The sequence below is a fragment of the Ostrinia furnacalis genome, unplaced genomic scaffold (assembly GCF_004193835.3).
Source record: "Ostrinia furnacalis isolate ACB-3 unplaced genomic scaffold, ASM419383v2 OfSCF2077, whole genome shotgun sequence".
Lineage (NCBI taxonomy): Eukaryota > Metazoa > Arthropoda > Insecta > Lepidoptera > Crambidae > Ostrinia > Ostrinia furnacalis.
In genome coordinates, this window is record NW_021132316.1 from 155,508 (window position 1) to 171,594 (window position 16,087).

The 16,087-nt window shown below is 40.0% G+C and overlaps 1 protein-coding gene across 1 annotated transcript; it reads right to left on the reverse strand.

Moving 5' to 3' along the window:
- Positions 1-4,500: 4,500 nt before the first annotated feature.
- On the reverse strand, positions 4,501-6,258 carry LOC114354592 (uncharacterized). The gene is made up of 3 exons (XM_028307061.1): positions 6,024-6,258; positions 5,877-5,942; positions 4,501-5,780 (listed from the first exon to the last, which is right to left on the reverse strand). The coding sequence occupies exons 1-3, from the start codon at positions 6,119-6,121 to the stop codon at positions 5,588-5,590; spliced, it is 357 nt and encodes a 118-aa protein (XP_028162862.1). The 5' UTR covers positions 6,122-6,258; the 3' UTR covers positions 4,501-5,587.
- Between the last annotated feature and the right edge of the window lie 9,829 nt (positions 6,259-16,087).

Genomic DNA, 16,087 nt, shown 5'->3' on the forward strand with positions numbered 1-16,087 from the left:
AATATGTACTCTGGGTCGTCCCCTGTTAGGTTCATTGGGAAGTGCTCAAATTGAAAATTTTATTTTTTTCCCAAATTAACAAATAACTCCTGAGTATCGCTATGTTCGCGAGTAAAAACGTTTTTACGTAAAATATTAATTCATTGTTAAAGTAGTTAACGTCCATAACAGTTAACTTCCATTACACAGTGAAAATGGAAATAGCCAGTTCACCTGTTCGTTAAAATAAATTCAATGGAAGGCCCATTGAATTTATTTTAACCGCTATATTCGCTACTCGAAAATCACATGGCAATTCTTTTAGGAACAACTTTTGGTCCCGAGGTTTGTTCTCCAGTAAACTAAATCACCGTGCTTGCTGAAGAATCGAGTCAATATCAGAAACATCAAAAGCAGCCCGTTTTTTGATAACAGATAATGCGGAAGCACACGCTGACATGTTAACTTTTAGTGGCGTTTGAGCCTTAGCCCCTTTCGCTCCAGAGTTTTGGTGTGCATTCACCACTGAAGCGTCCGTCACAGGTTGCCCAGGGACCTGTGAACGGGAATGTTCACTGTGCCTTGTACGAGGTTCAGGCTGTGATTAACAGCCTCATACCCAGCCGAAAGTGCACACCCATATACGGTGCATGTCCCACATGATGTAGGAGCCTCTTTTGACGTTGTTCGAAATTATGTTGTCTAAAACAGGTGGACTTTTATTTTATATTAAGTCCACGTGGATTCGTTTGTGGTGGCTTATGTACCCAAACGATTACGTTTGACGTCATAGAAGTCGTCTTCTGATATTTTCTTGTAAAAAGATGAGTTTTTCCACTTCTAAGACGTCATCATCCCCACCTAGTAATTCTCTGTCGTGCGCTTCGGCCATCTCACAAACTTCTCTTAAGTAATGAAATACTTGAACCGCTGTTGTACGCGTTACACCTACTTCTTTAGTCGCCTTATGCAGCCTAAAAAAGTGAAATATTAATCGCAATGTGTCTAGGACCGACATCTTGCTTCGCTCAAAAAAAGTTTATTTCGTCGGCGTTAAAATATTGATGCACCCAGCTCTGCGACAACGCCAACGAAACCCGATTTTGTAGCCCGAGTGTCGCTCGTTGTGCGTACCGTCCTATATTTTCTGACGCCTAATAGCAACTGCATCTGATGTCAAAGAGCACAATGGTCGTTGCTGGCTCACTTGTGCCTTTGCTTTAAGTGCCTGAAAGGATTCCCCAGGAAACCCTGGATCTCCTTTTATATGGCTAATACAACTAGTCTTAAGATGAGGAAGGCATGTATTGAAAGTTTGTCTAACTTAGTTATACGCTTTTGGAGAATAATAATTCAGTGTCAGACAAAACAGGGGTATATTTAATATTATTCACATACATCACACGCGTAAATAAGAAAACTTACGTAGGCGGAGGCCGCCATCTATGAATGAAAATTGGAACTGTTAGTTTCCAAGGCGTGGCGCAATTACAATACATTTTTACCTTAATCTAAACAAATATTCTTTTAAGTTTTTTTTTCTCTTTAGATTGTTGAATAACTCACTGCTACGTTTTCCTGTAGTCTATACCGGTTCAATCTTCCCTTCCCTCTTATTTTCCTAACAATGACATGAAACTTTGAGGTGTATTTCCTCGTGCTACAGTCAAGTATTGTTTTGCACTTTTCAAGTAATTATAAATGGAAAAGGTGTCTCCGTTATAGGATGGGACGAACTTAATCAAAACACTAGGATCTATGGTCGGCATATTCGCCTGCTTTAATATTTGAATTAGTTAACAGTAACTACGTTTTCCTTTAGTCTATTCTATTAGATTTCACAGTTTTTCGTCCGGTTCAATCGGAGCGAACAGTTAGTATGACTTGAATGATTTTCACGACGGTAAATTTTTTGACCAGTCGGTCTGAGAAACTTAAGGTTTCGGATTATCATGCACACTCGTCCTACTTTTAGTTTTAGATTGTATTCTGGAACACCTCTTTTGGCTGCAATGTAACGCGCCTAAAAATATTTCGTCCGCGTTTTCGGAAACGACTTTATCAATCGAATAAAAGTAACGGTTCCGACTCTACCCTATCTAACATTGTTATTACAGATTGATATTGTGCTGTGTACTATCCTTAAATAAATAAATAAATAATACAATGGAATTAATTTCCAGCGTTTTGATTGTGTGTGGCGAGTATTGCTCGACCAGCACACGTGTCCTGTTCAACAATGACTACGTGTGAAAAAACTAAATCTATTAAATCGTTCAAATCTGTGACATACGATAGGTGGGAAGTTAAATTTACTGAATTTTAAATGGAACGATTTACCTTTACTGTTTGAACCGGCAATTGATTCGAACCCAGTTTTTTAAAAAAGTCTGAATTCTGTCTGGGTCGTCTCTTTTTCGTTGGAAATTAAAAATTTTAATTTGTTCCCAAATTGGTGAGGACTTAACTGAACAGTTGATAATGTCAGAGTTAGTTTTAGCTTTAACTACGACAGGAGGTATCTGACGGAAATATCCTGCGAAAATTACGATTTTCCCACCAAAAATCTTGTTACACTTCATCAAATCGCGGAGAGACCTATCAAGTAGGTGAATTAAATATTTGTGAGCCATAGGGGGGGCTTCGTCGTAAATAATCACGTCAGCTTGTCGAACAAGCTCAGCGCACTGCAAACCATTGGTAATGCTTCAGTAACCAAGATCATCTATAGGGTTGAGGGGGGGGGAATTTAAACATGCTATGTGCTGAATTTCCGCGTGCGTGTTCAGTAATTACATTTAAGAGCAAAGTTTTACTTGTTCCGGCAGGCCCGTCTATAATTAATGGCAGTATTGTTAGAGTTTCGGAACTTGCTGTCACTCAAAAGAGTGTGAATATAACGATACACGAGGTTTTGGTCGGGGCATAATTTTGGTAGCCAGCTACTCACGAACGTATTTAACTCGTCGCGATTATATTCGACGCGCTCGCGGCCTACTTCGGTCGAATCGTCAACGCCCGGTAACCCTTGCTCGACAAGGGATGTCCCATGTTAACGCAATAACCGGTCGATTTAGACGAGACATAGTTTGTACGCTTTTTTGCGTCATCGGATAAACGCTGCAAAAAATCCTGACCAATTAAATGTTTGTACTTATCCCACAAAGAAGTCTTGTCAAAAATTTATTGTTTCTTAATTCAAAGATTTCAAAGTTTTTAGTGGTGGGACGTCGCGAATGAACAATATACCGCTCGTAAAAATCTAAGTACGTTAAGTTATCCAACTGTTCACCGATTCTGCTTCGGTTCCCGGTTTGAAAAAGATGGATTGTTGGCCCTCAAGATGTACGGCGAGGTGCTTTGCGTTCGGTTCGCGAGCTGTGATATCAAATTCTGAAGTGCGCCACGTCGCTTGTAACAACAAACTTTGGTGAGCCGGCTTATACATCGTTGGGACAATGTCTATCGATTTTAAAGAAACTCTTTCAAGAATTACGACAGGTTTTAAGGTGGTTAATTTCGCGTCGCGTGGTCCGAGTGGGACGACGGGACTTCAGTTTTCATATAGCGCAAAATTGACTACAGTTAATCTATGTGTGGAGTATTGCGTCGAGGTGTACGCTTATCCTATGAACAATAATTTAGCGAGATCATCAATGTTTTGGCAACAAAACAAACGTGCTTTGTTATGGTTTTCGTCCTGATGATTGTATTTATTATTTTCGCGTGACTATTCGGTAAAATTGGTTGGCAAACCAAAAAGAAACCGTAGAATTATCGCGGTGAACAAATAACTCCTGAGTATCGCTATGTTCGTGAGTGAAAACGTTTTAACGTAAAATATTAATTAATTGCTGAAGTAGTTAACGTCCATAACAGTTAACGTCCATTACACAGTGAGAATGGAAATAGCCAGTTCACCCGCTCAAACCCAAACATTTTATTTGCCATTAAGTAGGGTACAGGTACAGATGGAATACAGGAAAAAGCTCACTATCCTACTCAGCCAATTACATATTGCATGCAAATATCATGAAGCTCGTGCCTTCCATTGAATTTATTTTAACCGCGATATTCGCTACTCGAAAATCTCATGTCAATTCTTTTAGGAATAACTTTTGGTCCCGAGGTTTGTTCTCCAAGTAAATTAAATCACCGTGCTTAAGAATCGAGTCAAAATCAGTAACATCAAAAGCAGCCCGATTTTTGATAACAGATAATGCGGAAGCATTAGCCACTTTCGCTCCAGATTGTTGGTGTGCATTCACCACTGAAGCGTCCGTCACAGGTTGCCCAGGGACCTGTGAACGGGAATGTTCACTGTGCCTTGTACGAGGTTCAGGCTGTGATTAACAGCCGGTTGCTCCCTCATACCCAGCCGCAAGTGCACACCCATATACGCGCGGTGCATGTCCCACATGATGTAGGAGCCTCTTTTGACGTTGTTCGAAATTATGTCGTCTAAAACAAGTGGACTTTTATTTTATATTAAGTCCACGTGGATTCGATTGTGGTGGCTTATGCACCCAAACGATTACGTTTGACGTCGTAGAAGTCGTCTTCTGATATTTTCTTGTAAAAAGATGAGTTTCGTCCACTTCTAAGACGTCATCATCCCCACCTAGTATCTCTCTGTCGTGCGCTTCGGCCATCTCACAAACTTCTCTTAAGTAATGAAATACTTGAACCGCTGTTGTACGTGTTACACCTACTTCTTTAGTCGCCTTATGCAGCCTAAAAAAGTGAAATATTAATCGCAATGTGTCTAGGACCGACATCTTGCTTCGCTCAAAAAAAGTTTTTTTCGTCGGCGATAAAACATTGCTGCACCCAGCTCTGCGATAACGCCAACGAAACCCGATTTTGTAGTCCGAGTGTCGCTCGTTGTGCGTACCGTCCCATATTTTCTGACGCCTAATAGCAAGTGCATCGAATGTCAAGAGCACAATTATGGTCGTTGCTGGCTCACTTGTGCCTTTGCTTTAAGTGCCTGAAAGGATTCCTCAGTAAACCCTGGATCTCCTTTTATATGGCTATACCACTTGAGTCTTAAGTTGAGGAAGTCAAAGTCAAAATGTGTTTATTGCATTTCATGAATGAATGAAGGCATGTATTGAAAGTTTGTCTCACGTAGTTATACGTTTTTGGAGAATAATAGTTCAGTGACAGACAATACTTTTACAACAGGGGTATATTTAATATTTTTCACATACTCACATACGATAATATACCATATGAAAATTTGAACTTTTAGTTCCCAAGGTGTGGCGCTATTACGCAAAGTACAATGCTAGGTCCCGATGATGACGTCTTAGAAGTGGACGAAACTCATCTTTTTACAAGAAAATATCAAACGTAATCGTTTGGGTGCATAAGCCACCACAAACGAATCCACGTGGAGTTAATACAAAATTATAAGTCCACCTTTTTTAGACAACATAATTTCGAACGTCAAAAGAGGCTCCTACATCATGTGGGACATGCACCGCGCGTTGATTTCGAGCTCATTTGTCGTGTTTTCGGACAATCAAGTTGGGATACCCAAGAAACTGTCCCATGACGTAGATACTGTATTGTGGCTTCTCTTTGACTATGAAAAATGGAATAATCACCAATGTGATTGGCTATGATGATGGAATCCTATGTGTCTTGTCCATTCGACGTATCTAACATCTTCTTCATTACAGTGTTTAGTGTTTCGTAGGTTTTGCGAGTAACGTTTAACCGCGTCCCTATTCTGGGTAGCATATTCTTGACAGCCTCTTGCTGGGGTGGGGTCCGGCACATCAGTTGGAATGTCACTGAAATTGAATATTGTATAAGAACAGAAAATAAACCTTATGTTGTCCTATATTCAAAGTTTAAAAAATATGTAATAATAATGTTTAATAACTTACATTGGAACCGACGGCAGCCCAGCATCGTCAGTGCTCCACGCTCCCACATGCTCTCGGATGTTGGTACTAAAACATAAATTAAATACATTAAGTCAATACTAAAATGGACACATAATCATAAAAACAGGGTTTCATTTAAATACATACACAGTTGCCGACGGCAAAATTCTCTTTCGTTTGGGAGCGTGGAGCGGCCGCTCCAGGCCACTGCCACGCGGCACCTCCCTGATATCCAGGCTGCTCATCCTAAAATGAAAATAACATTCGCATCAACTATTTGTTATCTATATGGGTATGACAATATTAAACAAAAATGCTGATAAATTAAAACTATTCTAAAATAATAATAACAGTGACTTGAGTAAAATCATTCACTTTGCGTGGAATAATAATAAAATTGATCATTACATTGTACATTTTTTAATTAAGACCATATAAGTGAATCAAGACACACACACACAAAACAAAGTAAAATATTCATTATACAAATATTATATGTGTTATAGAATGCTGTTTGTTTTCCTAACAATAAAATAAAATAAAAGGCGGTAATTACGGTTCCAAGACTGATGGCCGGCCTGTGCCACCACTACCGCCGCCACGTGCGCGTACGCCACCACGCGTACGACCTCCTCTCATTGCACTATAATAACATGCAAAAAAAAAACAAATGAGCAAAGCAAACTCAAAAACAAAATATAAGTAAAAATAAATTGGCATGAAATAAAAAAAGTATGGTACTTTTGCACTCATCACAGCTTTTTTCTTTGAAAATTGCAACAACCTCACAAAGTAGATAGAATTGAAGATTACTTACCGTTCCATGATTTTATTTCCGCCGACGTTATTTATCGTGGACGGAAAGGAGGGGAAATGGCGGAATGGAAATAGAGTAACTTTGATGACAGATAACTAGCATTTGAGGAATAATTCTGCATATTATTAATGTACCATCGGCAACAGTGCGTTTTCAGTTTGTACTGAATTATAATTATTTATAATGGAACACTTCCTGTTTCAACTGGGAAGCGGTCGGCATGGTACTCTTAATTCTCTATTATCCCCATATTCAGATTCAAGACAGTTTTCTATTATATTGCAGACAAAATTATGATTTATCATAGTCACAATTTGGGATGCTCTTCCCTCTTATTTTTCTAACAATGACATGACATTTTGAGGTGTATTTCCTCCTGCTATAGTCAAGTATTGTTTCGCACTTTTCAAGTAATTATAAATGGAAAGGTGTCTCCGTTATAGGATGGGACGAACGTTATCAAAACGCTAGGATCTATGGTCGGCATATTCACCTGCTTTAATATTTGAATTAGTTAACAGTAACTACGTTTTCTAGTCTATTAGATTTAACAGTTTTTCGTCCGGTTCAATCGGAGCGAACAGTTAGTATGACTTGAATGATTTTCACGACGGTAAATTTTTTGACCAGTCGGTCTGAGAAACTTAAGGTTTCGGATTATCATGCACACTCGTCCTACTTCAAGTTTTGATCGTATTCTGGAACACCAATTAGCTGTAATTTAACGCGCCTAAAAATATTTCGTCCGCGTTTTCGGAAACGACTTTATCAATCGAATAAAAGTGTAACGGTTCCGACTCTACCCTATCTAATACAATGGAATTAATTTTTGATTGTGTGTGGCGAGTATTGCTCGACCAGCACACGTGTTCTGTTCAACAATGACTACGTGTGAAAAAACAAAATCTTTTCAATCGTTTAAATCTATGACATACGAATACGAAAGGTGGGAAGTTAAATTTACTGAATTTTAAATTGAACTATTTACCTTTACTGTTTGAACTGGCAATTGATTCGAACCCAGTTTTAATAAAAAGTCTGAATATGTACTCTGGGTCGTCCCCTGTTAGGTACATTGGGAAGTGCTCAAATTGAAAATTTTATTTTTTTCCCAAATTAACAAATAACTCCTGAGTATCGCTATGTTCGCGAGTAAAAACGTTTTTACGTAAAATATTAATTCATTGTTAAAGTAGTTAACGTCCATAACAGTTAACTTCCATTACACAGTGAAAATGGAAATAGCCAGTTCACCTGTTCGTTAAAATAAATTCAATGGAAGGCCCATTGAATTTATTTTAACCGCTATATTCGCTACTCGAAAATCACATGGCAATTCTTTTAGGAACAACTTTTGGTCCCGAGGTTTGTTCTCCAGTAAACTAAATCACCGTGCTTGCTTAAGAATCGAGTCAATATCAGAAACATCAAAAGCAGCCCGATTTTTGATAACAGATAATGCGGAAGCACACGCTGACATGTTAACTTTTAGTGGCGTTTGAGCTCTAGCCACTTTCGCTCCAGATTGTTGGTGTGCATTCACCACTGAAGCGTCCGTCACAGGTTGCCCAGGGACCTGTGAACGGGAATGTTCACTGTGCCTTGTACGAGGTTCAGGCTGTGATTAACAGCCGGTTGCTCCCTCATACCCAGCCGCAAGTGCACACCCATATACGCGCGGTGCATGTCCCACATGATGTAGGAGCCTCTTTTGACGTTATGTTGTCTAAAACAGGTGGACTTTTATTTTGTATTAATTCCACGTGGATTCGTTTGTGGTGGCTTATGCACCCAAACGATTACGTTTGACGTCGTAGAAGTCGTCTTCTGATATTTTCTTGTAAACTCCACTTCTAAGACGTCATCATCCCCACCTAGTATTTCTCTGTCGTGCGCTTCGGCCATCTCACAAACTTCTCTTAGGTAATGAAATACTTGAACCGCTGTTGTACGCGTTACACCTACTTCTTTAGTCGCCTTATGCAGCCTAAAAAAGTGAAATATTAATCGCAATGTGTCTAGGACAGACACCTTGCTTCGCTCAAAAAAAGTTTTTTTCGTCGGCGATAAAACATTGCTGCACCCAGCTCTGCGATAACGCCAACGAAACCCGATTTTGTAGTCCGAGTGTCGCTCGTTGTGCATACCGTCCCATATTTTCTGACGCCTAATAGCAAGTGCATCGAATGTCAAGAGCACAATTATGGTCGTTGCTGGCTCACTTGTGCCTTCGCTTTTAATGCCTGAAAGGATTCCTCAGTAAACCCTGGATCTCCTTTTATATGGCTATACCACTTGAGTCTTAGATGAGGACGCGGACGGCATGCATTGAAAGTTTGTCTCAAGTCGTTATACAGATTTGGAGAATAATAGTTCAGTGTCAGATTATTCACATACATCACAGCAAACTTCCGTAGGCTGAGGCCTGCGGAATGAAAATTGGCACTGTCAGTTCCCAAGGCGTGGCGCTATTACGCAAAGTGCAATACATTTTTGCCCTTAATATAAACAAATTCTTTATTAGTTTTTTTCTATTTAGATTGTTGAATAAGTCAACAGTTACTACGTTTTCCTGTAATCTATTAGATATCACAGCTTTTCGTCCGGTTCGATCGAATCAAAAATTAATTTGTTTCGCCTGGCTTGCGAACAGATATTATACGTGGCGTAGTTTTCACGACGATAACTTTTGTGCTGTGGACCAGTCGGTCTGAAAATCTACGGTTTCTGATTACCATGCACACGCATCCTACTTCAATGTCAAGATCCACATTGACGGGATAAACGAATGCTATGCCTCATGATCCGTTGTCGGGGCCGTGTTCCTCACGTATGCTATCGCGTCTTCTTCGGTAAGTGTAATTCGCACATTGAGTGGTGGTCGAAGGGTAGCCGCCTTTTGCAGTAACTCATTGAATTCAAGCCTATCAGTTTGTAAGTAAGGAAGTCCATCGAGATTCATGTGCAAGTGAACCAACCGTGGAAGCAGTCTTTGGGCGTTATCAGGGGTAAGATATCCATGTTCCTCTATGATATGGTTGTAACCCTTATCTACATTGCTTGTGAGTATAATGTAGAGGGCAGAACGAGACCCTGTCTTAGATGAGCTCGGTGGCATGTGAGCCAATTTGTATAGCTCGTAAGCCTTGTTACAAGATAGAAAAGTGTCTATAAGCACATCATAGGGAGTCTTTCGGCACGTCACCAGTATGTTGTCCAATAATGATGCACCCTCTTTTATGAAGTCTCTATTATAGAGCATCATATAGAAAACCATACATGGAAGCATTATGTCCAATCTGCAGTGTTGAAACTCTGTCAAGTTGACAAATGAGACCCTATAAGTTTCCTCAAGAGCACGATTCTCCAAGCTGGTGAAGAACTCCTCCTTTGATAGGTTGAGGATCCATGCAGTAAATTTGTGGGCCATATGAACTGAGTAGCTGACAATGGGATCTGTCACATCCTTAGGGTCAACAAGATAATGATCTTCTGTTGGGGTCAAATGACTGATAAATGACGTGTGACAGAGGGGGATGTAGCTACTGCGGCTCATTTCGAATGTTTCAGGGGGTAGCTCCCACACACAACACTTCGATTGGATGATTATTGCATTGCGCTGGGGTAGGTATCTGTGGCTGTGGTAAATGTTAGCCAATCTCGCCACTCCTGTCAGGAATATCTCTTGCCAACATAAGTTATAGTTGGTAGCTTGTTTCGCATATTGGAGGGCTGTGTCAGAGATTACCCGCAGCCATGAACATATCGTAGAGTTCATGTTAATCATGCCTCCGCGTCGTAATGCGGGACATGGGAGGCGATGAGTGAGAAGACCGGAGTACACCTTATTGGTGAAGCGGTCCAGTGTCTCTTTCGGTAGGTTGGTCTTTTCTCCTATTAGTTTGTCAATAAGTTCAAGCATTGCACTATTCCCTTTGAGCCAGCTTCTAAGCTCCATTAAAGATTTGACAGATTCTACGAGAGAGCCTATCTCTGCGACTTGGAGAGCGGATCGCCGGGCTCTTAACCTAGTCTGGGAGCCTATGTAGGGGGTATTAGGGCCTCTTTGCTTAACTAGGTCAACCTCTGTGGGTGCTGTGCATTCGACATAAATTGCAGATGTGGTGAGCGATTCAGGCACGGAGTTCCAGGGCACAATATTTATCAACTCCTGCATAGGAGCCATTGTGATACCCTCAAGGTCCAATTGCCAGAGATGCTCTCTGAGTGCCTGAGCAAAGCGGGTGACGCAAGGGGTATCACGAAGCTTGTCCAAGATGTCCTGTGCTCGTGCAGGAGGAGCGCGTCTGAAGAAGTCTTCCTGCCGTTTTTCAAGTGCCTGTATAGTAATCAACATGTCTCTCTCGCTGATCCAGTTGTCGAGAGCTGCCTTTTGTATGGATCGTGAGGAGGAAAACTCCTAAAACCTTTTCTTGCTGACCCAGATTTGATAGTTGCCATAACTTATTCATAAGTTTGGGATGATGTGGTTCGATAGAAAGGATGTCACCTTTGAGAGTTTCTTCACTTTCCGCGGAGTCCCGGGAAAACAAGTAGGCCACTTGGACGTTTTTTATGATGGAGGGCAGCCCCTCCTTAATCCTGTTGCGGACCATATTCTCAGGTTGGGTTAATTTTATGCACTATTTGTCTGATATTGACATCAGGAGCACCCTTTGTTTGATGCGTTTCCCTGTTAATCTGCTCCTATCATTAGGCACAGCCAAATTTACCACTGAAGCTACCCTTTCAGATGACACTGAAGAAGCTTGACAAATGAAATATTTTAGAGCGATATCCGGCCGTGACGTCACCTCTGCTTTCCTTGGTTTATTTCACCTGGGTGAACTAAGTAGATTTTTTTGTGTCCTCTTCACCCAGGTGAATGATGTTATTGATATTGTTCACAGCGCAATCGTGTCTGTGAGTTGTTTCTGTTGTAGTTGTAGCTTAATTCCGCGACTTAAAGTTGCAATTTTCGAACTTTCTCGAGAGTCCCAATCTATTGACCAGTACAATCCATAATAAAACTGGCGGGCTCAGCCGCCGACACATACAAGGAACAGTATAACTATTGTTTTCTATTGTTGATTGTATTGGGCAATGATGTGGGAACGCAGGACGCTACTCAATACGCTCTGTTCATTCATAAAGATAAATTATTACTGTGATTAATGTGTACCTACACTATTATTTAGTTTTCATATACCGTGAACCTCCAGTGAATGTATTGGGCAGATAAATATGTCACAACACCGCCCTCCCCTCGTATGATTTCAACTGCTGCTATCTGATTACTAATCTCTACTGCGTTTTCTACTTCCTACTACTTTAACGCAAAATATTAACTAATTGCAATGTAGTAAACGTCCATAACAGTTAACGTCGATTACACAGTGAAAATGGAAATGGCCAGTTCACGCTCTCGTGCCTTCCATTGAATTAATTTTAACCGCGAAATTCCCTACTCAAAAATCACATAGCAACTCTTTTGAAAACAACTTTTGGTCCCGAGGTTTGTTCTCCAGTAAACTAAAATTCACCGTGCTTGCTTAAGAATCGAGTCAATATCAGAAACATCAAAAGCAGCCCGATTTTTGATAACAGATAATGCGGAAGCACACGCTGACATGTTAACTTTTAGTGGCGTTTGAGCTCTAGCCACTTTCGCTCCAGATTGTTGGTGTGCATTCACCACTGAAGCGTCCGTCACAGGCTGCCCAGGGACCTGTGAACGGGAATGTTCACTGTGCCTTGTACGAGGTTCAGGCTGTGATTAACAGCCGGTTGCTCCCTCATACCCAGCCGCAAGTGCACACCCATATATATACGCGGTGCATGTCCCACATGATGTAGGAGCCTCTTTTGACGTTATGTTGTCTAAAACAGGTGGACTTTTATTTTGTATTAATTCCACGTGGATTCGTTTGTGGTGGCTTATGCACCCAAACGATTACGTTTGACGTCGTAGAAGACGTCTTCTGATATTTTCTTGTAAAAAGATGAGTTTCGTCCACTTCTAAGACGTCATCATCCCCACCTAGTATCTCTCTGTCGTGCGCTTCGGCCATCTCACAAACTTGTCTTAAGTAATGAAATACTTGAACCGCTGTTGTACGCGTACGCTTGAATATTAATCGCAATGTGTCTAGGACCGACACCTCGCTCGCTCTAAATTTTTTTTTTGTTGGTGATTAAGTATTGCTGCACCCAGCTCTGCGACAACGCCAACGAAACCCGATTTTGTAGCCCAAGTGCCGCTCGTTGTGCGAACCGTCCCATATTTTTTGACGCCTAATAGCAATTGCATCGAATGTCAAAAGCACTATGGTCGATGCTCGCTCACTTGTGCCTTTGCTTTAAGTGCCTGAAAGGATTCCTCAGGAAATCCTGGATCTCCTTTTATATGGCTAATACAACTAGTCTTAAGATGAGGAAGGCATGCATTGAAAGTTTGTCTAACTTAGTTATACGCTTTTGGAGAATAATAATTCAGTGTCAGACAAAACAGGGGTATATTTAATATTATTCACATACATCACACGCGTAAATAAGAAAACTTACGTAGGCGGAGGCCGCCATCTATGAATGAAAATTGGAACTGTTAGTTTCCAAGGCGTGGCGCAATTACAATACATTTTTACCTTAATCTAAACAAATATTCTTTTTTATTTATTTTTTTCTCTTTAGATTGTTGAATAACTCACTGCTACGTTTTCCTGTAGTCTATACCGGTTCAATCTTCCCTTCCCTCTTATTTTCCTAACAATGACATGAAACTTTGAGGTGTATTTCCTCGTGCTACAGTCAAGTATTGTTTTGCACTTTTCAAGTAATTATAAATGGAAAGGTGTCTCCGTTATAGGATGGGACAAACGTTATCAAAACACTAGGATCTATGGTCGGCATATTCACCTGCTTTAATATTTGAATTAGTCAACAGTAACTACGTTTTCCTTTGGTCTATTTTATTAGATTTCACAGTTTTTCGTCCGGTTCAATCGCAGCGAACAGTTATTATGACTTGAATGATTGTCACGACGGTAAATTTTTTGACCAGTCGGTCTGAAAAACTTAAGTTTCGGATTATCATGCACACTCGTCCTACTTTTAGTTTTAGATTGTATTCTGGAACACCTTTTAAGCTGCAATGTAACGCGCCTAAAAATATTTCGTCCGCGTTTTCGGAAACGACTTTATCAATCGAATAAAAGTAACGGTTCCGACTCTACCCTATCTAATACAATGGAATTAATTTTTGATTGTGTGTGGCGAGTATTGCTCGACGAGCACACGTGTTCTGTTCAACAATGACTACGTGTGAAAAAACATAATCTTTTCAATCGTTTAAATCTGTGACATACGAAAGGTGGGAAGTTAAATGTACTGAATTTTAAATTGAACGATTTACCTTAACTGTTTGAACCGGCAATTGATTCGAACCCAGTTTTAATAAAAAGTCTGAATATGTACTCTGGGTCGTCCCCTGTTACATTGGGAAGTGCTCAAATTGAAAATTTTCTTTGGTGATTGTTCCACTTCTCGTAGTCTATGTGATTGGCTATGGTGATGTCTGTTCCATGACGTAGTATACTGGATTGTTTGCTTCTCTGTGGTGATTATTCCATTTTTCGTAGTCGATGTGATTGGCTATGGTGATGTCTGTTCCATGACGTAGTATACTGAATTGTTTGCTTCTCTTTGGTGATTGTTCCATTTCTCGTAGTCTATATGGTTGGCTATGGTGATGTCTGTTCCATGACGTAGTATACTGGATTGTTTGCTTCTCTTTGGTGATTATTCCATTTTTCGTAGTCGATGTGATTGGCTGTGGTGATGTCTGTTCCATGACGTTTCATTTAAATACATACACAGTTGCCGAGGGCAAAATTCTCCTTCGTTTGGGAGCGTGGAGCGGCCGTTCCAGGCCACTGCCTCGCGGCACCTCCCTGATATCCAGGCTGCTCATCCTAAAATGAAAATAACATTCGCATCAACTATTTGTTATCTATATGGGTATGACAATATTAAACAAAAATGCTTCACTTTGCTTGGAATAATAATAAAATTAATCATTACATTTTTAATTAAGACCATTTAAGTGAATCAACACAATAATATAAACACTTTATTGTGCACCACACACACAAAACAAAGTAAAATATTCATTATACAAATATTATATGTGTTATAGGATGCTGTTTGTTTTCCTAACAATAAAATAAAATAAAAGGCGGTAATTACGGTTCCAAGACTGATGGCCGGCCTGTGCCACCACTACCGCCGCCACGTGCGCGTACGCCACCACGCGTACGACCTCCTCTCATTGCACTATAATAACATGCAAAAAAAACAAATGAGCAAAGCAAACTCAAAAACAAAATATAAGTAAAAATAAATTGGCATAAAATAAAAAAAAAGCATGGTACTTTTGCACTCATCACAGCTTTTTTCTTTGAAAATTGCAACAACCTCACAAAGTAGATAGAATTGAAGGTTACTTACCGTTCCATGATTTTATTTCCGCCGACGTTATTTATCGTGGACGGAAAGGAGGGGAAATGGCGGAATGGAAATAGAGTAACTTTGATGACAGATAACTAGCATTTGAGGAATAATTCTGCATATTATTAATGTACCATCGGCAACAGTGCGTTTTCAGTTTGTACTGAATTATAATTATTTATAATGGAACACTTCCTGTTTCAACTGGGAAGCGGTCGGCATGGTACTCTTATAATGACAATGACATGAAACTTTGAGGTGTATTTCCTCGTGCTACAGTCAAGTATTGTTTTGCACTTTTCAAGTAATTATAAATGGAAAGGTGTCTCCGTTATAGGATGGGACGAACTTAATCAAAAAACTAGGATCNTTAGATTTAACAGTTTTTCGTCCGGTTCAATCGGAGCGAACAGTTAGTATGACTTGAATGATTTTCACGACGGTAAATTTTTTGACCAGTCGGTCTGAGAAACTTAAGGTTTCGGATTATCATGCACACTCGTCCTACTTCAAGTTTTGATCGTATTCTGGAACACCAATTAGCTGTAATTTAACGCGCCTAAAAATATTTCGTCCGCGTTTTCGGAAACGACTTTATCAATCGAATAAAAGTGTAACGGTTCCGACTCTACCCTATCTAATACAATGGAATTAATTTTTGATTGTGTGTGGCGAGTATTGCTCGACCAGCACACGTGTTCTGTTCAACAATGACTACGTGTGAAAAAACAAAATCTTTTCAATCGTTTAAATCTATGACATACGAATACGAAAGGTGGGAAGTTAAATTTACTGAATTTTAAATTGAACTATTTACCTTTACTGTTTGAACTGGCAATTGATTCGAACCCAGTTTTAATAAAAAGTCTGAATATGTACTCTGGGTCGT

Bases quoted from the DNA above. Each gene is read 5' to 3' on its own strand.
- LOC114354592 (XM_028307061.1), bottom strand. From the start codon at position 6,121: ATGAGCAGCCTGGATATCAGGGAGGTGCCGCGTGGCAGTGGCCTGGAG. The intron at 5,943-6,023 runs GTATGTATTTAA...TTTATGTTTTAG, and splicing joins ATTTTGCCGTCGGCAACTGT to TACCAACATCCGAGAGCATG. The intron at 5,781-5,876 runs GTAAGTTATTAA...ATTCAATTTCAG, and splicing joins GGGCTGCCGTCGGTTCCAAT to TGACATTCCAACTGATGTGC.